Raw genomic sequence first — 24,053 nt, 5'->3', positions numbered from 1 at the left:
TTGCCCAGCCCTACATGGAGATGCCAGGGATTGAAACTGAGAAAACCAGGCATTCTACTATTGAGCTACGGCCCTACCCATAGCGCTGTCAGCTCTGACTCATCAATTATTTCTTAAGTAGAAGAAGAGGGAGCAAGTGCTGGAGTCAGTCCAGATGTGCGTTCTCACTTGATATATTAATCAGTGATGTCAGGGCTGACAGTGCTGATCATCTATTAACTATAGGGAAAGTGGGACACCGTAAAGACACATACTCCAAATAATTGTTTTGATTTTATTCTCCTTTGTAACCCCTTAAAAAAACACCACTCAGGATAATGCTGCTTTTTAAAGCTTTATTAACTTTGACATTGGAGTGTATATTTTTAAATACTGAATACAAAAACATTTTTAATAAGGTGAAAAGAACTGAGTCAACTTAAATTTTCTCAAAGTAAAAATCTAATTTAATCACCATTGAAGCTTGCTGTTAAATCAACCGCTATTTCTAAGACCATGACCACAGGTAGGTTTTGTTGTGAACATTATGGATAACTGGATATATTAAGGCATTTGTATCTATTCACATCATGACATTCAGGCATTTGTATTCAAATATTCAAGAAAAAATATTCAAGAAAAAACAAACCCCACACAATTAAAAACATAACTTACACAATTTATATCATTCAGAATATTATACAAATAAACACTTTGTAGAAACAATGGAATCTTTTGTGCATATTTTATCTATATCTTGCATAATTGAATAGCCCTGATAATATATTAAAAAACTTTCCATTAAGCCCATGAGTGCAAATAGTCATAAATTCAGTAATGCTGAGCACTTAGAGAAGTGAAAATCCTGATTTACTACTACACATGCAAAACAGCACTTCATTTAATCAATGAAGTCCCATGTCCTGCACTGTGAGCTATGTATGTGGTAATGCAGGATCAAATCTTTTAACATATGTTCATCAGTTTGCTTTTCCGGTTTTAGTTACCTGGTGTGTGTGTGTGTTGGGACCAACATGTTCTCTGCTATGTAGCAGGATATAGGCTGTGTCAAAGATGACAAGACTAATCATTTCTTTGACAGGCATGCACAAGAACCTGTGAATCAGGCCTTCGTCAGAAAAAGGCTGTTATGCATGTTTTACTACATATTGAATAAACCTCTTCACCATTACTAATTTAGGACTTGGTTAAGGGCATATTATTTATCTAAAAATTCTAAATCATGCTTTCAAAGATGACAAAGTACATTCCCCCCCGCCCCCCACCTATGGATATATACATGTGTATCACTATTATTTAGCTATAGGCACTATATTAAAGGCTTTTCTGCAAAATCACTTTTTGCTGAATAATTTTTTGTTTTGTACATAGCAGTTTTTTAAAACACGATTTCCAAATAGTCAAACAGCAGTATTTTGTATCTTGGAAGTCTCAGTATTTTCCCTAGCTAGCACACATCCATTGCTATTGTGACTGCTGCATTAATGGTGTTGTGCAAGTGTGAGGGGCATTTGCTGGATATTGTCTATGACAGTGAGATATCCCATATATACAAAACTCTTTCAGTTTGGAAATCTTTTAAGTTTTTGTTTGGGGTTAAAAATATTTGAAATAGGGATGGGAAACATTTGGCCTCTAGTATGATACAGTAAGGCCCCGCTTGTCAGTGCTCCGCTTTTTGGCGTTCTGCTAATACGGCGGCACCAGCTGGGCAATCGGCTGGAGCGCGGGGAGCTCCAGCCACCGCACTCCAGCCGACAGTGATCAGCTGGAGCGCATGAGCTCTCTGCGCACCAGCTGAGTAGGGCCCCACTTTCCAGTGGTTTTCACTGGGGGCCTGGAAAATCAGTAGTATTATCAGAACAGTCAGTTAAATATCTCCGTTATATATTTATTAGATGAATGGAGTTATAGTAAGAATAAAGGCTGTTCTTGTCTAATAAAAAAACTCTTATGCTACATTTCAAGTAAGTATCTACTAATAAACCCTCCTCTAAAGCTCAGTAAGGGACGATTTACATGTAATGGCCACTGTGTGGAAGCTGTTTTGATTTGCTCCATGAGACAACTGCCACAATATGGTGAACCATTTGTGTGCAAAAGCTCATCACATGAAATCAGGTGATTTCAACCACATCATAGCAAAGAATTTAAAAAAGGGCTTGCAATGGCATGAGGGAAAAGAAAATCTCACATAACCAAACACAATAGAAGGAGCTATAATCAGAAGAAAAATGTGGAAGACCCAGTGTAGGCATGGAAGTGTTTTGACCCACACACGTCTGCCAATGGGCTGCATCTAACCAAGCCTTACTCAGAGGAGACCCAGTGAAAATAATGGACCTAAGCAGATCTAATATTGGATACAATGCAATATATTTAATTTATTAATAAAGAAAAAATATAGTGCTTCTTTAAGAGTATCCAAGTTAAGTTATAAAAATAAGCACAAATGTCAATCATTCTCACATGCAGCACAATTTTTCTTTCTCTAGCTTCCCCTCACTACAGGCTGTTTATACAAGGGGCCTGAACCTTGCATTTAGCCCTCAATTCAATTGGGTTTCTTCCATTTATGAGAGTGGGAACAGTGTGTACGACTTATTCAGATTAAAAATGTTTTTAAAAATGCAGACTGATAAACTGTTATTCTTTTATTGTTGTATCTAAAAGATTAACGCAAGAATCTGAACCAAAGAGGGATGAAATCTTTGGAGTTTTTATTGAAAAAAGGCCACCACTTCAAGTTTATATTAAAAACATTTCAAGTTTTTTAAAAAAAACATTTCGTACCCAATAGATCTTGATATTACAAGCTTTTACATTGCAGATTTAGTATTCAATAAGTTAGTTTCAAAGGATTCTCTGGGCATCAATCATACTTCATATAGGCAGATACAGCATGTCCTAAAATCAATGTCAGGATCATATCTCAATGCATCACACCTTAATGCATGTGCAAATCATATCAAGACCATGGAAAGTGCAAAGTTTGATTAGAGTTTAAGTAGTTGCTGAAACACAGTAGATGCTTCCCCCCCCTTTTAAGTGTGGAAAAGGGGTTGTTGTTGATAAACCCTGAAAAAAAATAGATACTGTACCCAGAGGTCAGAATTTACCTGCTATTTAATACTTTTGGTATAGGTCTGTCAAAACAAAACCTATAAAAAGATGCCAAACAGCCCAATCCAACAAGAATTGTTTATCAGTCACCATCTCTGGTAAACATACTGTCAGTTTCATCTTCGTACATCCCCCGTTCATAGCGTACTGAAGAGAATCCACCCCACTGCAGTCGTTTCTTCTTATACAGAAAGCATATCAATCCAGCAATGAGTGCAACGATAATTAAAATAGCAATAGCTATTGCCCCTCCCATTTGATTAGACACTGTAAGAAAAAACAATATCCATCCATAACTATTAATACAGAGTAGCTTGAATGAAAATAATAGATATTATGCAGGTGTTGTACAAAACTACTTCACCCCAACTACCATATATAGTATTTCCTGCCCCCTTGCCCAAAGATCTCTCCAGAAAGGCAAAGATGTGAATGAGCAGCCCAGCCAAGCTAAGTGGTAAAGTAAAGATAGCTTCATGCTTCCTGTTCACCATTTGCTCAGCATATACATTACTTGCACGCACAGAGATCACAAACAATGTGAACTTGAACACACAAATTTTTGGGAATAGGTTCATGCTACTGTCCTGCAACATGCTGCAAAGTTCTCCCATATCTCCTTGTACAGGCAAATTGCACTATGAAACTCAGTGTTGCAGGGTTCAAACCAGGAGCCCTGCAAATCAGACACTGTCTGTCAGCACCACTGGAGCTGCTGGACAGAGGAAGGGACCTCAGGCAATTCCAAGTGGATATTCATACAATAGCCCATAATCCCCCTGACTTTGAAAATCAGGTGGAATTAGGTGGCTAATCTGGTATCTCTGGCAGATACAAAGTCCCCTCAGTCTAAGTAGCACATGTAACCATTCCTCTGTCCTAAGGTGCTCATAGGAACATAGGAAGCTGGTTTATACTAGGCCAGACTGTTTGTCCACGTACTGTCTACTCTGATAGCTGTAGCTTTCCAGGTGAGGCAGAAGTCTTTCCCATAATCTGCTACCTGATTTTTTTCCAAATTGGAAATGTGAGGATTGAACCTAGGACCTTCTGCATGCAAAGCAAGTGCTCCTTCATTGAGCTATAGTTCCATCTTCTTGCCCACTCTCAGGTCTGAATGCATTTAAAAGTGATGCCTGGGCATGAAAAAAATAAGTTGCCCATGTAGGTTGCACGTGATCAGCATCACATTTAAACTGGGGGCCCAATCCCAGCACATGTAACATCAGCAAGCTAGGTATCCACAGGCTGGGTACATTCTTTACTAGTGCTAAAGCTGCATATGTAAGATCCAATACCCAATTTGTTACGCCAGAGGCATGTATTCCCCACATTGTTAAGTTTCTTTTACACATCTCCAACTTTAAATCAGGCCTAAATTATAACATGTGAAGTGGTCCACAGATCTGTAAAATACTTTTCCTTAAGAGGCCATTTGATGGAAATTACAATAATCACTTACACAATCAGGCTAAATTTCATCAGTCTATTGGCTTAGCACCATCAAAACATTAAATTACTAGCAGCAAATATTTTGATTGCTTTTCTGTCACCCACTCATTAATTAGTAAATTCCTCAAAAATTATAATCAATGTGAACCATTACATTAAAACAGCTAACAGGGCAATACATCTCCACATGTATGTGCAGGAGATAACTGATATAAGACTTATATGGAACCTCCCTCTGCCCCCCTCTCTTGCAGCTGTTTCTTCACTACATTTGCACTGTAGTGCACCAGCCATTAACTCAGAAGTGGCGGCTTGTTTTGTGCACCTTCTTTGTACACATCCAGCCATTCCATTCCTCACCAAGGCCTCATCCTATTGCATGCAATGGCTGGTGTACTACATGTAATGCACAGCTGGGCATGCATGGTCAAAAGCAGGAAGGCAAGAGGGCTCTATCAAGCTCTATGCAGCTGCTGCTCCTTGTATGCAGCTGCTCCTGGTGAGAGATGGATCATACTGCTGACACAATCATATGCCACTGTAATTAAATGAAAAGAAAAGATACAGCCTGTTAAAATCAAAGCATACATACCTTGAGGAGCTTTGCATACAACTCTGCTTTGGATATTCATGCAGTCAGTTTTGGACCACGTTCCATTCGTTGAAAAGATAACACTACATTTACCACCGGCATTTTCATTTCCCTTTGCCCAGTTGGTGTATTTAACCTCTGAACCATCAAGCCAGTTCAATGACTGAGCTGTAAATAAAAGCCACAAAAAATTCTTCCTTAATTTATCAGCAAAAATGTGTTGCAATTATTGTAGATTATATATGAGCAGCAATTTTATTACATAATATTCAGATCCAAAGAAGTTAACTAAGCTCTAATAGTCGGAGTCTATTCTGGTATTCTGAAAGATGACTTAATACAGTTCTTTGAATTTACTATCTGTATGCCACATCCAGAGAGTAAGGGCAACTAAAAAAACATTTGAGTGGCTTCCCTATAACTACAGAATTTAATTGTCAGTGTGTTGACAAAGGTCAACGTTAAGTCAGGCAAGCAATAAACATGTCAAACTTGTATAAATACAAGCACAGTAATTGACATTATTTCTGAACGTATCAATAAGGCAGTCTGTGTTGAATCAACAGTATGTTTGTGGCACTGCTACCAGCACTGAAATGTAGGGGAAAGGGATAATTGCTAGTAGTTGCTAGCGTATTACAGAAGTATAGCAGCAGTAGGCAACATCTGTAATGTCCCACTTTACTTCATAACATAATGCTACTCTCTCATCTGTATTATAAATGCAGGGGTGGGGGATCTGGCACTTTGTGTGTAGCTTAGGGGTGGGGAACCTCTGGGTCAATCATGGCCTACCAAGAGATCCAATGTGGCCTGTGAGGCCATTTCCTCCAAACCATGCCCACCAGCTGACATCACTAGTGATGTCAGCTGATGGGCAGGAAGACACTGTTTCATCCTGCGTTAGCTGCATGATCCTGTTCCAGGCAAGCAACAAGATTGCACAGCCATGGTAGCAGGATTTAATCCCCATTCATTATCTGAGTGGGGATTAAAAGCTCTGTGCAAAAGCACCCTTTGATGCAGCTCATGCATGTAAACTGTTTCAAAGAGGCTTTTGTAAAGGTTTTAAGATAGCTCCTGAGCTCCTTTTACTCCAAGGGGAGCACAAGGGCTGCTTTAAATCCTTTTGCAAGTCTCCCCTTTCCCACCTTTCCCCTGATCTCAGAGACATGAAAGGGAAGCACAAGGGATTTTAACAGATGGGTAGGTGCCCACTTGTCAAATTTGTCCCATGAAGCAGAGGCGGATAAGGATCTTGCCTATGGAGCCAAAAAGGTTCCCAGCCCTCGATGTAGCCTTCATGATTAGCGCCAGCCCTACTCTGCAGCTTCCTTAAGTGCTTTTTGCCTGGCTGGGTTGTGTCCTTGAATTGTAATAATGGCTCTTGCTTGTCTGAAAGGGAGGGTGTGTGTGTGTGTGCATGCACGCGTACACACCTGGCTTTTGTGTATCGAGTAGCCTGCTGTACAAAAGAGCCACTTCTGTTGTTCTTTTGCTTTTGGCCCTACCCCTAGCATGCAGTCCCAGGAAAGCTGGTCACAAGGGAATGTGGCCTTCAGGTTGACAAAGGTTTCCCATTCATATTATAATGCATTAAGGTTTTTTTGTGGTGGGTGAAGAAACTCTTGCAGTAGTTGCCTGAGCTGCTCTAGTGTCACGGAGAGGGAGGGAGGGAGGGCAGGCAAGGAGGTCTTTGGGGCAGGGAGTGCACTGGCTGAGCTGCCTTAATCCAAAGGGGTCCTAGCTACAACTGGCTGAGAGCTTCAGCTTCTAGAACCAATGTTTGCAATGCATGGTAAATTTCATGAGCACAATCCAAATAAAGTTCAGTTTCACTGAAATCAATGGAAATAAAGAATGCAGTTGAATTTTCTTGATTTCAATGGACTTGAACATGCCCTAGTTTATGTAGATTGCTTATCATGCCTTGTACAGTATTTGGCTGCAATCCTAACCCCACTTAACTGGGAGTAAATCCCACTGAATAGACGTGGTTAAGATTGCAGCCTTAACAGTTGTATATCCCGTGTGTTTCATGGTTATTCACTCCTTACCATTAGACTGCATTCCAAGCCATACTCTTCCAGTAACGAAATAATGTTCTCTTAAGTGTGTGCTCACAAACTTGTTTTCTTCTTCATCCTGTATAGTCAGAAGTGCTGCAGAAGGATCTAATGGGAGAATGTTAGTGGTTAAAAGAGAAAAGAAACTGAGGTTCTCTTTATTAAAATTTTCTCAAAATATTTCTGGAAATAATTTAAGACAGAATTTGAAATAATGAAAAAATAGCTCCTTGTTCAAAACATGCTAAGGGATATTATGGTCTCTATCTAAACATAACATGATATATAATTTAGACGTACCAAGCTTCTTACAGATTTCTTTAGCCTCATTCCCAGTATATACAGAGAAGTTGTAAAACGCCATATCAAATGCATAGCAATGTTGTTTATATTGTATCCACTGAGAAGATCCCCTATTAGTTTTTGGACATTGTGAAGGACTTTCAGTTTCCTTTGGCTGTGTTTCTGTGAAAATATAAATATAGTCATCATCATTCAAACACCATGAAGCTCTTCTACCATCAGTTACCTGACAGGTTTAGGTTTGTTACTCAACATTTTAAATAATCAAGTGTGGGGAATATTTGGTCCTCCAGATTTGCTGAACTACAACTCTCATCATCCCTGGCCACTAGCTATGCTTGCTGGGGCTGAAGTAGTTGCAAAACATCTGGAGGACTAAAGGTTACCAACACCTGGTTGAAATTAAGCAAAGCTATGATGGTTGGTTGTTAGACTCAGTTATGAACTTTGATGAATAATGGCTTGATAACTAAATGGCTTGGGACCCAAGAATTTAAAAGAGCGCCTTCCCCAGTATCAACCATTTCTGACCCTACAATCAGCAGCTGAGGCCCTGGTGCTGGTCCTACCACTGGGGGTTGCCCAGTTGGTGTTGGCCCATGACAGGGGCCTTTCAGTGACAATTACTTATTTGTGGAATGCTCTACCTGATGGGGTGCATCTGTCTCCCTCTTCATGGACTTCCAGGAGGAATTTAAATGCATTCCTGTTTACCTAGGCATTTGATGGCTGAAAGCTCACTGTTCCTGGCAACCTGAGATCACTGGTTGAATGTTTTAACTGTTTTTCAGAATGCTTTTTAAAGAGTTGTTTTATCACGATGTGCTTGCTGCCCTGGACTTCTTTGGGAGGACATGTGAATAAATACACGGGACCTCTTCATGGTAGGTGTATATTAATAGAATCCTAGGGAATCATTAATAACACATTCGGAAGCATTTATACAGTGCAGTGTTGAATGGACGTTTCTGCGTTAACACTGGCTTTCTTCCTTTTCTATCCTCGCAGGCTGTTTGGCCTGGCCTGGCTTGCAATTCATTGCATCAGCCACCCAGCCCAATACGACAATGGCACATGAAAGGACCATACCCCAAACCTGAAAAGGATTGTGTAAGTATTTCCTAAATGTCTTGAAAACTGCAGCTTGGGGAACAGACAGGGGTGTGGAAGTCCTTTTGTTTTAGCAAACCACAATATACAGGATCATAGCCTTTCAATCTCAACCATAAATGTGTGTGTCTACATCCCATGAAGTAGATGTGCAAAAATGGAGAGCACAGGGGGAGTGTGTGTCCTGTGGAGTCACAATTCAGTCTGCATCTGGTAATAACATGAGCATATTCATAGTTCTAGATCAGCTGCAACAGTGCTCATTATCTGGTGGAAAGAAGGAGGTAGTGGGTGCCAGGCTCTGCTAAGACATTCCCTCACCATAAGAGAGTTCTATCAGAGGAGTTGTTGTTGTTATCTGCCTTCAAGTCAATTACGACTTATGGCGCCCCTATGAATCAGCGACCTCCAAGAGCATCTGTTATAAACCACCCTGTTCAGATCTTGTGAGTTCAGGTCTGTGGCTTCCTTTATGGAATCAATCCATCTCTTGTTTAGTCTTCCCCTTTTTCTACTCCCTTCTGTTTTCCTAGCATTGTCTTTTCTAGTGAATCATGCCTTCTCATGATGTGTCCAAAGTATGATAACCCCAGTTTCATCATTTTAGCTTCTAGTGATAGTTCTAGTTTAATTTGTTCTAACACCTAATCATTTGTCTGTTTGGGGTCCATGGTATGCGCAAAGCTCTCCTCCAGCACCACATTTCAAATGAGTTGATTTTTCTCTTACCCGCTTTTTTCACTGTCCAACTTTTAGATCCATACACAGAGATCGGGAATACCATGGTCTGAATGATCCTGACTTGAGTGTTCAGTGATACATCTTTGCATTTGAAGACTTTTTCTAGTTCTCTCATAGCTGCCCTCCCCAGTCCTAGTCTTCTGATTTCTTGACGATTGTCTCCATTTTGGTTAATGACTGTGCCAAGGTATTGACAATCCTTGACAAGTTCTATGTCCTTGTTGTCAACTTTAAAGTTACATAAATCTTCTCTTGTCATTACTTTAGTCTTTTTGGCGTTCAGCTGTAGTCCTGCTTTTGTGCTTTCTTCTTTAACTTTCCACAGCATTCATTTCAAATCATTACTGGTTTCTGCTAGTAGTATGGTATCATCTACATATCTTAAAATGGTTGATATTTCTTCCTCCGATTTTCACACTTCCTTCATCTTGGTCCAATCCCGCTTTCCGTATATGTTCTGCGTATAGAGTCAACAAGTAGGGTGATAAAATACACCCCTGTCTCACACCCTTTCTGATGTAGAACCAATCAATTTCTCCATATTCTGTCCTTATAGTAGCTTCTTGTCCAGAGTATAGGTTGCGCATCAGGACAATCAGATGCTGTGGCACCCCCATTTCTTCTAAAGCATTCCATAGTTTTTCATGATCTACACAGTCAAAGGCTTTGCTGTAATCTATAAAGCACAGGGTGATTTCCTTCTGAAATTTCTTGGTCCGTTCCATTATCCAACATATTTTTGCAATATGATCTCTGGTACCCTTTTTAAATCCAGTTTGGACATCTGGCATTTCTTGCTCCATATATGGTAAGATCCTTTGTTGCAAAATCCTGAGCATTACACTTTACTTGCATGGGATATTAAAGCAATAATTCAATAATTACTACATTCCCGGACTTCCCGGAAGGAGTGCTGGCTGGTGGTTGTCTCTGAGGGAGCTCTGTCTCAGAGGAAGCTTTTTTCAGTTAAAAGCCAGTCAAGAGGAATCTTTGACTGGCGTAAATGTTCTCCAAGATAAAGGGGAACCGAAGAGATTATCCACGAAACTTCATTGAGCTGTAGATGGCTGGATTTGATCAGGAATCCCCTGAGATAAGAAGGCATATCTAGCAGCGGAAGACGAACTCCGGATTTCCAACAAGCTGTGCTGAAAACAAGCGAGACTTTTTTTTCTTTCCAAAAACGTTTTTAACGAGCGAGCCTCCTTCTGTCTAAATCTTATCATTTGACTTAAATTACTACCGTAAAAGAGACTTGTTTACGAATCAGCAATTCAGAAACTTGGGTGAGTCACACTTTTTTCTTTTATATAAAGTTAAGGAAGAAGGGAGCAATTCAAAGAACTTGTTTTATTTTTTTTATGACAAAAAGCTGGCTTAAATTTGGAATTACAAAGATTAAAACGGATAAGAGGCAACTTATTAGATAAGATGATTTGATTATTTGAAGGAAATATATCTGAGACTATTTTTTTATTCCTTTTTTTTGGATTTTTTTTTGAACAAATCTGCTGTTCGTGTATGTTACTAACTGCTGGATGCTGAGAACTGGATTTGTTTTACATTCCTGAATGTGCTGGAGATAAGAACCGTGCTGGTTAGATCATATTAACAGGCCTGGAATATTAACTCTTTTGTTGTTGGGGGAAAAAAAAAGAATCAGTTTGCCTCTAAGTTTGGGAACATTGGCTAATAATAGAAAAGGGTTTTTTTTCAAGAATGACAACCAGGAAAGCAGCCAAAGTTTTAGAGCGAAGAGGTTCAACTGATACACAGGAAGGGATAGACATGTTCCAGAAAATTATGGAGGGGATTAATGATCTTAAACAAGAGATGAAACAAGAGATGAAACAGGACAGACAAGAATTTAAAGTTGAATTTCGCAATATGAAAAAGGATTTCAAAGATTTAAAAGACCATATCAAAACAGAAGTGGATCAGATTAAAAATACAATGGGGCAACTAACACAGGATGTAAAAAATGTTAAAGACAAGGTGCAAACCTTAGAGAATAGAACAGATATTTTAAATGTGGAATTGGAAAAAAATTTGGACTATATTGCTGTCATGGAACTTAGAGATAAAGAATATTGCTTGAGATTCCATGCAATTCCTGAGGAAACAGGTGAAGATATCAGAGAGAAAATTGTTAATGCCTTGGTAAAATCCTTGGACTGGGATGAAGATCGGATGGAATTTGAAATAGATAAAGTTTATAGAATTAATTCCAGATACGCAACAATGAAAAAAATCCCAAGAGATGTGCTTGTTTACTTTCTAAAAAAGAAGACCAGAGATATGGTTTTGCAACATCATTTTAACAATGTCTTCAAAATTGACGGTAAAGAAATACTGGTGATGAAGGAAATTCCTATTAGACTTCTACGTAAGAGAAAAGAATACGCTTTCTTCACAGAAAAACTCAAACAATGTAAAATTCAATTTAGATGGGATGTTCCAGAGGGAGTGATTTTTACATTTAGACAACAGAAGTATCGATTGAATACTGTTCAAAAAGCAAGGGATTTCTTGAGAAAAGCTTCAAAAGACATGGAAGAAGATAAAATTAAAGATATGGATATAACCCATGGGAAACAAAGTCAACAGAAACAGGTAGAGGAAGAAAAGGATGATGATGAATTAAAGGGAGCAACAGGTACAGACTTTTCTAAAATACATGCTTAAAAATGGATTATAAATATCTAACTTGGAATATAAATGGAGCTAATACGTCACAGAAGAGAAAGAAACTATTTCATTATTTGAAAAAATTAAAATTGGATATAATTTGTTTACAAGAAACTCATATTAAGAAGAAAGATTCTAAATATTTGATCTGTAAAAATTTGGGTGAAGAATTTATTTCGGCAGGATCCAAAAAAAAAATGGTGTTGTTCTTTATATTAACTCACAATTGTCTCCTAAATTGATATTATTGGATGATAGTGGCAGATTTGTGGGAGTTGAAATTACCATACAGGGTACAAAAATTTTGATAGTGGGCATTTATGCCCCTAATGAAGATAAAACAAGGTTTTATACAGGACTTATGGAAAAATTATCAGAGTTTGCATATGATCATTGGTGTGTCATGGGTGATTGGAATGGGGTAATCTCACCAAAAATGGATAGACTTTCTGAGAAAAATATTAAAGAGACACAGGGCAAATTGCCGAAGATCTGCTTCGAATTGATGGAAAATTTAGAATTGGTGGATGCTTGGAGATATATAAATGACAATACAAATGAATTTACTTACTTTTCAGAAAGACATAAAACATTTGAGGATTGATATGATTTGGATGTCTAAAAATTTAGTGAAAGACATTTCCAAGATGGATGTATTACCAAAAACTTTTTTGGATCATAACCCTGTGATATTGACTTTAAAAAAAAAAATCTTGGATTTAGATGGAGACTAAATGAATCTTTATTACAGAATGATAAAGTAGTGCAAGAATGTAAGAAGAAATTAAAAGAGTTTTTTGAACATAATTTATACAAAGGAACAGATGAAAATATTGTTTGGGATACAAGTAAAGCATTTATGAGGGGATATTTTATTAAATGTAATTCTGAACTAAAAAAGAAGAAACAACAGAAAATGCAATTAATTTTGGAAGAAATAAAACAGAAAGAGGAAGAATTGAAAAAGAATCCAACTAAAGTTTTCATTATAAATCAAATTAAAATGTTACAGAAACAAGTGTCAATGTTGACAGTTAGAGAAATTGAAAGGAATGTAAACTTTGCTAAACAAAGGACTTTTGAATTTGCAAATAAACCGGGGAAATGGTTAGCATATAAATTAAGAAAAGAACGACAAAAAAAAATCATTTTAAAGATACAAGAAGGAGAAGAGATGTTGACAGATAATGTAAAAATCCAAAAAGCTTTTCATCAATATTATTCAATGTTGTACAAATGTCAGGAAATTCCTTCTGAAAAAATAGAAGAGTATATATCTAAACAGAATTTGCCTAAAATCACAGATTTCCAGAGACAAGCTATTAATGGTCCTATTACGTTAAGAGAAATATCTGATGCAATAAGTAAAATTAAACTAGGAAAGGCACCAGGACCGGATGGATTATCGGCAGCATATTACAAATGTTTGGAGGGGGAACTCTTGTTACCTTTACAATGTATAATGAATTTAATTTTGCAAGAGGGGAAGATACCGGATAGTTGGAAAAATGCTAATATAACATTAATACCGAAAGAGGAGCAGGACCTAACTAAAACAAAAAATTATCGGCCAATATCTTTATTGAATAATGACTATAAAATTTTTACAATGATTTTGGCAGAAAGAATGAAAATAATATTGCAACAATTTATTCAGGAAGATCAAGCAGGGTTTTTACCTAAAAGACAACTACGTGATAACGTCAGGAATGTTTTGAATGTGTTGGAATATCTAGAACAACGAAATGACATACAAGCAGCTTTGATTTTCTTGGATGCTGAGAAAGCATTTGATAATTTGAATTGGAAATTTATGTTTAAGGTTCTAGAGCAAATGGATTTTGGAGATAATTTTATAAAATGGATCAGATCGATTTATACATCACAGAAGGCACAGATAATTGTCAATGGGGATTTAACGGACTCATGTGAAATACAAAAGGGTACAAGACAGGGATGTCCACTGTCCCCTCTTTTATTTATTTTGGTTCTAGAAGTGCTGCTTAGAGACATAAGGCAAGACAAAAGGATTTCGGGAATAAAGATAAAAAAAGAGGAATATAAATTGAGAGCATTTGCTGACGACTTGATAATTGTATTAGAAAATCCCTTGGAAGGAATCAAAGTATTGATGGATAAACTAAAAGAATTTGGACCATTAGCAGGATTTAAGATCAATAACCAAAAAACAAAGATGTTGGTGAAAAATTTATCTTTAAGGGATCAAAAAGAGTTAATGGAGAAGACAGATTTTAAAATAGAAGAAAAGGTGAAATATTTAGGTATTATTATGACAAATAAAAATTCAAAGTTGTTTCATAATAATTATGAAAAATTATGGACAGAGATTAAGAAAGATTTGTTAAAATGGGATAAATTACAGTTGTCATTAATGGGTAGAATATCTGTAATAAAAATGAATGTATTGCCGAGAATGATGTTTCTATTTCAAACAATACCTGTCATATCCTCTGATTTACCTTTTAAACAATGGCAAAAATATTTCTAAATTTGTTTGGCAGGGGAAAAAACCAAGAGTTAAATTTAAATTATTACAAGACGCCAAAGAAAGAGGAGGACTGGGATTACCAAATTTGAGACTTTAGTTTGCTGCTTGTTGCTTAGTCTGGATAAAGGAATGGATTGTATTGAGGAACAAAAGATTATTGGATTTGGAGGGTCACAACCTGAAGTGGGGATGGCATGGATATCTATGGTATGATAAAGTAAAAGTTAATGTGGATTTTAATAATCATTTTATAAGACGTCCTTTGTTGAAAATATGGAATAAATACAAAACAAGGTTTTTTTCAAAAATACCACTATGTGTTTCAAGTCAAGAAGCATTTTATAGAAGAGAAATGGCTGGAAAAGAGAAATGGTTAACTTACCAAGAACTATTAGAAAATGTGCATGGAGAATATATAATGAAAGAGAGAGAACAACTAATAAAGGAAGGATATAGTTCTCAATGGTTTGCCTATTTACAATTGTTAGAAAAATACAAAATGGATAAGAAAATGTATGGGTTTGAAATAAATAAATCTGATTTTGAAATAGGTTTGTGTACAAATGATGAATGTATAATTGCAAAAATGTATAAATTTTTATTGAAAATGGACATGGAAGAAGAACAAGTAAAAGAGTGTATGGTCAAGTGGGCAAAACATTTTGGTTATAATATACAAATGGATCAATGGGAAAATATGTGGAAAAAAGGTTTGAAATTTACATTATGCTATAATCTTAAAGAAAATTTTTATAAAATGATGTATCATTGGTACATGACTCCAGAAAAGTTGTCAAAAATGTATAGTAATGTTTCTAATGTATGTTGGAAATGTAAACAACAAGAAGGATCTTTTTATCATATGTGGTGGTCGTGTAAACAGGCAAAATTATTTTGGGCACAGATAGGTAGGATGATGCAAAAAATCTTAAAGATAAATATTCAGTCAAAGCCAGAATTTTTTTTATTGGGTTTTATGGATAAACAAAAGGAAAAGAAATATGGAAGAATAATATTATATATGATTACGGCAGCAAGATTATTATACGCACAAAAGTGGAAAATGGAATCAATACCAACAATGGAAGAATGGCTATTGAAATTAATGGACTTAGTTGAGATGGACAAATTGACATGCCTTCTCAGAGAAAAAACGACACATACATTTCTTAAGGAATGGAAGCCTCTTTTGGACTTTTTGTTGAAAGAAAAAAATGAAATGATGATAATGGGATTTGACGATTAATTAAGATAGACTATGGAAAAAAGTGAATTTCGTATGTTTTAGGAGACAGGTTTGATATATATTATATACTTATAGCTGATCTGTAACAAATCGGAAGTCAAGTTCTTCTTTTTATTTTTGTTGTATTGTTTTTGTTGTATTGTTTTTGTTGTTTGATTTTGTTGTGTTTGTTTTATGAAAATTTGAATAATAAAAATTATTACAAAAAAAAAATAATTACTACATTCCCTGGGATCCCCTATCTCTGGAATTGAGTTGTAACGCTTCCACTCTGTGGGCCTTCCCCCCCCATGTTTGTTTATAATTTTTTGTCAAAATTTGGACAGACTCAGTCTCAGTAGCTTGTAGCAACTCTACTGGTATTGTTCCTTGTGATTTGTTTCTTGCAAATATTTTAAGAGCACCTTAATATTTCACCTTGCATTCTAAAATTTCTGGTTCTTCATTATATGGTTCTTCCGTGAATGAATCTGTCATCCTGGCATCTCTTTTATAGAGTTCTTCAGTGTATTGCTTCCATCTTCCTTTTATTTCATCTCGGTAAGCCAGTGTGCTCCCCTGTTGATTATTCAACATCCCTACTTCTTGGTTTAAATTCCCCTTTCATTTCTCTAATCTTTTGGAATAGGGCTCTTGTTCTACCCTTTTTGCTGGCCTTTCTATTTCTATACAATAAACATTGTAATAGTTCTTTGTCCCTACGTACTAGTCACTGCAGAGTTGCATTTAGGGTTCTAACTGTGTTTCTATCTCCTTTTGCTTTCCTTCTCTCTTTAACAATTTTAGGAGTTTCTTCAGTCATCCATTGAGGTCTTTCTCTCTTTTTAACGAGAGGTATTGTCTTTTTGCATTCTTCTCTGATAATGTCTGTGACTTCACTCCATAGTTCTTCTGGTTCTCCATCAACTAAGTTTAAAGCCTCAAATCTGTTCCTTATTTATCTTTATATTCTTTTGGGATGTTATTTAGATTGTATTATGGCATTATGATTGCTTTGTTCTTCTTCTTTAGCTTTACTTTGTTTTTTGATATGACCAGTTCATGATCTGTACCACAGTCTGCTCCTGATCTTGTTTTCGCAGAAAGTATGGAACTTCTCCATCTTCTGTTGCCAATTATATAAACAATTTGATTCCTATATTGACCATTTGGTGATGTCCACATGTACAGTCGTCTCTTCGGTTGCTCAAAAAATGTTTCCAAGAAACAAATTATTGGCTTCACAGAATTCAAAGTCTTTCTCCCGCTTCATTTCTATCTCCTAAGTCCCATTTCCCCATAATTCCTAGTTCTTCTCTGTTCCCTGTTTTTGCATTCCAGTCCAGTTGAATTAAAAAAATGCACTTGAGCTGCTCCCCACAGGTTTTACTGTAAAAAGGGGTTGGGTTTGACTAGTGTCATGTGCCCTCATTTTCAGAAGAGAGAGGTGGAGATGCACTGGATCTGGCAGAAGAGTGAGTGTGTTTCTAACCCAGTGATGGGGGTGTTCCAGTGCTGCAGTAGATACCCACTCCTTTACTGCACTTAGAAATCTCTGGAATAGGACTATTTTCTTTTAAATCTCAATGATTTGAATTACATTTACTTAGAAGAAAAATTACACTCAGTTTTAGTGCCAAATAGGTAATTCTATGGTCCTCACAGCTGTGAAGTTACTGGATATTTTCACTTGACCTTTAAAATGTTGATGTATATCAAATGAGCTGTTAACAGTTTTTCTTAAAAAAGTATTATGTTGCAGTGATATTACACTTTTCACTATGCACTGTTATTGTACTACTGAATTAGTTTTTTATGTGAACTGCTTTAAACTGTTTATGTGAAATGTTTTGCACACAGATGCATTTGGGGAAAATGTGCTATATAAATAGATTATGACTAAGACTATGAAGATGTGCATCTCCTACTTCTGCTCCAAAATTTCCTCCAGGTAGTTCAATGGGTCCCCGATAGCCATTGCCATGTGAATGCAAATTGACTGTTGGCACACATATCTCCACTGGTATGTTGGAACACTTTTCCATAAATTATAGGTGCAAACCTATGGTTGGGAGGGTGTCCCAGGGAACATAGATCTTTGCCTCTGATGCCTGAGAGGGAGATCCAATCCCCACCACCAGGTCCTCAAAACCTAGTGTAGGAGTGGGGAACGTTTGGCCTTCCAGATGCTGCTGAACTACAACTCCCATCAGCCTCAGCAAGCATGGCCAGGGATTATCGGAGTTGTAGTTCAGCAAATCTGGAGGGCCAAAGATTTCCCACACCTTTCCTAGTCCTAATCACATCAGAGCTGCAATGTTTGAACGGCCCAAATGTTCTGGGAAGCAGATTGGATCCAAAAACACACCTAAAAACCAGGGGAACACTTAAACATGCTCATGAACATTTCCAATTGTAGGAAAAACAAAAAAGGAACAAAATGTTTTTGGAGCTCAGAAACATACAAGGAATGCAGAGCATTCTTCTGCCCTCACTACAGCTCTGCCAGCTCAGGCCCAGCAGGACATGGGTTCAGCTGCCTTTGTTTCCCACAAACATGGTTGCATCCTAAATCTTACCTCATGGAGGATACCTCCATGGTGAGAGCAGAAGGTGAGAATGCTGTGGTGCTCAAGTCCTGCTTCTGGACTTCTTATAGGCACCTGGTTAGCCACTGTGAGAACAGGATTCTGAACTTGGTGGGCCACTTGCCTGATCCAGCAGGCTCTTCTTATATTCTTATGATTTTGCTGGAATTCTCTTCCAACTGTACTTAAGTTTTAATCTATCTATCTATATAGTCTTAGTCCACAATCTTTAGCATGTTACTTGGAAGGTCTGAAACCAGTAAGACTTGCTTCTAAGAAAATGTGTTTAGCATAGGGCAGAGTGAAGAATACATAATTCTTTTTGGTCTTTAGCTCTGAAAGTCACAAGGTACACGAATGCAGACTTACTATTTGAAGGGTAGTAGCAAATAGCCCCATCAACTCGAGTTGTGCATCCCACGCGATTCCAAAATCCTTTAGTGTCCAAGACAAAACAATTTTCAGGAGCATGTGACTGATGATATTCCCAAGGTTTGTAGTCAAATGTGCTTCCATCAGACCACTCAACATCAGAATCACTTCCCTGGAAAAGGAGCAATATAATTTAAACTGAGTAAGTGCTGATATCACACTTTCTCTTAGCAAACCCTAGGACAAATGGGCATCATAGCTATGGATAACTATTGAAATGGAACAGGTGACATTTATGCCGATTTTCATGCAGGTGCTTTAAATTTGTTATTTTTAACATTCAGACTCATTGTCAAAGAAATTCTGTTATGCACAGCCCAATGAATTGAACTGGCACTGGAATACCTAACCATGTTTTGAGACGCAAGTCCTTGGGGACAAATTGGATGTGACAATGTTCACACATTTAGCAATTACATGAATATACGTGTTTTTTTTTTTTTTAAAAAGAGTAAATATATGTGGATCTCCAATCCAGATTGGGGATCTGGCTGGGGATAGGGTAGGGGGACTTGAACCTTTTGCCCTTGACTACAGTTCCACTCTTGATCAAAGGCCTCACATCTCTTATTTGCTTTGGGTGGAAAACTCCCTTTGCCACCAATTGTAGTTTTTCCTCCTAACACAAATAGCAGGTGATCTGGATTAGGACCTCAGTGGAAGTCAATGGGTTAAAGCTTCTGATCACTTCCCCTGCTCCTTACTCTAAACAAAACTAATTTATACAATTGCTAATGTCATCTATCTTTTACATCATTGGTCCTGCCTCCTAAATATATATACTTGTAAGCAGATTCCACTTTTTATTGGAACTCACACCCACTAAATCTGCATAGAATAACTTCCAGTCTCAAAATTTTTCTAGATTAGTGCTGCTGCCAAACAATCAAATGTTTATTTCTCAGGACTGCACAGAGCACTGGGTATGAGAAACATTGTAAAAATTATGAAGGGGAAACTTTGGAATTAAAACTGAAAAGGGACAGGTGCACTTGGAGATCGTCTGGAGCTTGAAACACAAGCTTGAAAAACAAAATGATCTTTAGGCAGTCAATATGGGATGCTAAGACCTGTTTTTATTTCTGAGGGATGTTTCCAGAACACAACTGTAGGAGAATCTACAATATAGGGTCTCATGGTGCATCTGGAAATTTGTGCAAGAACCTGAGAATATCAGCTCATTTTTTTCTACAGCATTTTATAGCCCTTTTTGGGAGGAAACCAGACAATGAATTGGTGATTTCTATTTTTACATTTAGGTAGTTGTAGGCAGCTATAGCCAAATACTATACTCTTCTACAAGTGCACACACAATCTGGCATTAACAGCCTATTTTTGGCTGCTCCAGCCAGCTCTTCTCTATCCTCTGGATTTTAAATTTTTCAGGTTACTCACAGCTCTAGAGACCTCTAACAGCACTCCTTTGTACATCAGAGAGAAAGAGGGTGCAATCCCATGGACTCTCACCTTGGAGAGACTCCTATCAAACTCAATATGATTTATAAATATGTATATTTACAAATATTTATAGGAGGATCGGGCACCAGTAATTTTAAAACCAGTCTGTGTGAAGTAAGAATGAAATGGAGCCATTATGGGGGTGGGTAGAAACAAAGTAGCCATTTGATCTCTACTTCTTACGTGTTTTACCAAAGTACTATTTTACTGGTTTCCTTGTGCCCTCCCTTGGCTAAGTGTTGAATGTTGAAGCCAAGTTAATATATTGTTAAGAAAAAGAAAAAGTTAGAAGTGGGCTCCAAACTCTGAAACAATGGTTCCCATAGTTTTTCTCCATGGACCGCCTGAAAATTGCTGAAGGTCTTGGTAGACCACTTAATTTTCATGCTGGTTGTATCAATTGTAATGCACTGTGCTAGATGCTGGATGGATTTTAATTGTATTTTATTGCTTCTTTTCTTTATTATATTATATTTTATCATATTATAATTTGCATTCTACAGAATTTAAATTGTAATACAACAAAATACAATATAAGAAATAAAAGAAGCAATAAAATACAATTAAAAATCAATATAAGTAATGTGGACATGTTGTAGACCACCTGAAAGAAGCTTATGGACCACTGGTGGCCCACAGACTACAGTTTAGGACGCTAATTAAAAGACAAAGGCTCAGAGATAGGGTTGTGTTAGAATTCCACCCAGTTCTGATTGTTTTACTGAATTTTCCATTAATTTGCTTACTCTCAATTGCTGATCGGATTTTAATGTAGCAAATTTCTGTGGCTATTTTTCAAAACTGATTTTTTTTAAAAAAATCCACCTCTAAAACATCAATTGTAAGAATTTCCTTTTAAAATATTGATATTACTATATTTTTTCAGAGCGTAAAGAAAACATGAATTGGTAGATGCAGTGGCTAGTGGATACAGAACGAAGTCAAATCGATGCTAGCCTGTTAGGTCAATGGAATGCTTTGGAACCAGCACCAGCCAACAGATCCCATCCCTACTGAGTGATATGGTTGTAAAAAACCCACCACCATAAAAGCACAATCCAACTTACATTATGATTGGATAAACCAATCCAAAGTGGAAATCCATCTCTTTTTACAATATTTTCCAGGAACACTTGCTGCGATTCACTGTGTACAGTGGCTAAATCACTGCCATTTTGTTTGCATTCTCTCCATGCATCATACCAACTGAGTTGTTTTTGAAGTACCCAGTATGTGTTGTTTCCATGGGGTAGTATCTTAGGCAGTGGTGGATTGTATTCTTTGGGTCCTATTTCAATATTACAACAAGGATAAAAGTTTTGTTTTAGTTTAGGCAAATGGAACAGAAATATCAATAGGTGTTTTGGAAATTCAATTGAAATTACAGATGTCCCTTACCCATTTCTATTTTACAGACAAGGATGCTGTGTAGGTTAAATTGCACAGGCAGCCACTTATCAGTGTAATTGTAAATATCCCAGGCACCATCTAGGCCAATACCAGCAACAAACATATTATTCTTTATGTAAGGTCTCCCCAGTCTCCAGTTATTGTATGATAGGTATGTATCATCATCCCACTTTAGAGTGTCATCTGTGAAGAAAACAAACACAAAGATTCCGTAATGAGGTCTGATTTTATTTAATGACAGGACAGTGCTGAAATCAGCCTACACAGGGTTAATATTAACATTACTAGAGGGACACTATTAACCAGCACTTGGCCTAGAAATGGAAGGATATACCTTTGTGCCTGCTATTTGGATGTGGTATGGTTTGTTGAAGGTCTCAAAACATTTTGCTTGAAGCTTTCCTGCTTTAGAATAGTCTCTTAGCAAAATCAAATCCAGGAGAAACTAGATTAATGAATCCACGTGCCCCAATGTGTCTAAATACTTGCATGCCAACTACTTCAAATGTGACCTTAAAACAAATTATGATTCAGGACTAGGGGATCTTTTGTGAGTGAACAATTTTTTATAGGTTACATGGCAATTTTCTTAAAAGTGTAATCCTATGCATGTTTACAAGTATGTATGTTTACAATGCAAGTAATGAGTCTTTTTCCCAGGTATGCTTATTTCCAAGTAGACCTGCACAGAATCGTCTGCCAGCCTCTAACTTAGAAAGCAAACCTGTAATTACATTAGCTCTCTGAGCACTTATCTGCATCTAAGTCATTTACATTCTTGAATCTAAAACAGGTTTTTAAAAACTAAGCATATCCTTAGGACTACTATGACTCTGCAAACAAAAACTTAATATTCATAACCAAAAGAATACTGATTCTTGAAAGAGTACTAACAGACTCAATTTGCCATGTACAATGTGGCCCCACTATGTTTGTTCCAATATAGTGATCCAACGTCTGTGAAATCTAAAAATAAAACTAAACTGGGAAACCAATAAAGGGAACTGGAGGTGGAGTAGATGACTGCATACCTGCTCTGTCTTCCTCTTCCATCTGTAAGTGACACAACTGTTGACAATACTTATCGCTAGTTGGATAATTCAGAAGGAAAGAGGACACCCTCTTTAGCATCCCTTTCTGCCTACCTAGCAGACAATTAGAACTGTCCCAATTAGCACTGTAAGTGCACTGTATATTTGATACAGCAGTTCATCTTCTGGTAGAAGCAATGATAGTATAGATTATCCAGGATGGGATACCTTTTTAAAAAATGTTCTTTGATATAAAAATGTTCTTGCGGTATTTGGGCAATAGTATAAATGATAAAATCTGCAATATCTCTATACGGATGGTATAATCCATAATTCCCGAGTTTCTATCATTATACTGATGCTATCTATTTTCTATGACTATCCCATGTTAACCTCTCCTTGTTTTCTGTTAGTGTTGTACTAGCCTTTTTTTTCCCTAGAGAAAAAAAAAGGAATAAAAGATTCAGTATTTTTAAATCTACCTTCTGGAAAATTGTATTTGGCACCGCCTCCCCCAATAAAATCTGGTCAATGTAAAATATTCATTCTTAACAATAGGCTCTTCCAAGATACTGTGAAACACTGTAAAATGAATACCATTTCTTCCCAAAGGTTGCATTATTCCATTGCTTCAATTTGTTAGCAACTCTAATTTTTTGTTTACATGAAAGCGATGCAGAATGTTCCTTCTTTGCACTCATTCCTTCAGAGTACAAATGAAACCAGGGAGTTGAAGTTGTGTAATGAAGGCCTTGGGAAAGGAAACTGCTGTACTTGTATAAAAATCAATAATGCTTGTAAGCAGATGCACCAGGAACATTAGGGATTTGCCATTTCTTGTTAGACTAATAATGACAAGCACCATTAATGACTTTGGGGTCTCAAATTTGCACCCAGCCTTTTAGGTTGTCATTAATTGCTACAATAAAGATAACCCTGAATAAGGATGGAATTTTCCAAAGCACACTTTGGAGTTTGTAGACTCTCTCCCATCAATGTGTATTTGACAATTTTAACTCATCAAATATAGACTTGATTTCTCAGAAAATTCTTGTCAATGGCTGCAAGCAATGTCATGGTATGGGGTTTCTCTGTATGGTTAAGAAAGTTATGTATGTAACAACAGGGCTTTACACATATAAGTAACTTAAAACTTACCATTAGCATCATAAATCAGACCCAACCATAGCCACTGAGCAAGGCCACTGAAATACTGAAGTTGCTCAAGAACAAAGTTGTTTTCATCTTCATCCCTGACAGTCAAGAGAGAGGAATTTGGATCTGTTGAAGCGATTTTAAAATCAATTAATGAGTTTAGCAGGATT

General features: G+C 37.0%; 1 protein-coding gene and 1 long non-coding RNA gene across 2 annotated transcripts in view; one reads left to right on the top strand and one right to left on the bottom strand.

Moving 5' to 3' along the window:
• Nucleotides 1-334: 334 nt before the first annotated feature.
• LY75 (lymphocyte antigen 75) overlaps nt 335-24,053 on the bottom strand; it is a 113,634-nt gene continuing 89,915 nt past the window's right edge. Inside the window, exons 28-35 of the mRNA XM_061608667.1 lie at nt 23,887-24,009; nt 21,686-21,880; nt 21,355-21,575; nt 18,767-18,941; nt 7,534-7,698; nt 7,225-7,341; nt 5,168-5,335; nt 335-3,390 (exon numbers count right to left, since the gene is read on the bottom strand). Of these exons, the coding sequence (XP_061464651.1) occupies nt 3,206-3,390; nt 5,168-5,335; nt 7,225-7,341; nt 7,534-7,698; nt 18,767-18,941; nt 21,355-21,575; nt 21,686-21,880; nt 23,887-24,009 (1,349 nt within the window). The 3' untranslated portion in view covers nt 335-3,205. The remainder of the gene's footprint in view (nt 3,391-5,167; nt 5,336-7,224; nt 7,342-7,533; nt 7,699-18,766; nt 18,942-21,354; nt 21,576-21,685; nt 21,881-23,886; nt 24,010-24,053) is intronic.
• LOC133376480 (uncharacterized) lies at nt 8,341-22,170 on the top strand. Its single transcript, XR_009760493.1, has 3 exons — nt 8,341-8,420; nt 8,545-8,646; nt 21,174-22,170. It is a non-coding gene; the product is annotated as an uncharacterized LOC133376480 (long non-coding RNA).

Source organism: Rhineura floridana, chromosome 2 (assembly GCF_030035675.1).
Source record: "Rhineura floridana isolate rRhiFlo1 chromosome 2, rRhiFlo1.hap2, whole genome shotgun sequence".
In the NCBI taxonomy this organism is placed as follows: domain Eukaryota; kingdom Metazoa; phylum Chordata; class Lepidosauria; order Squamata; family Rhineuridae; genus Rhineura; species Rhineura floridana.
Note: the sequence above shows the minus strand (reverse complement) of the source record. Positions and strands in the feature narration are given on the sequence as shown.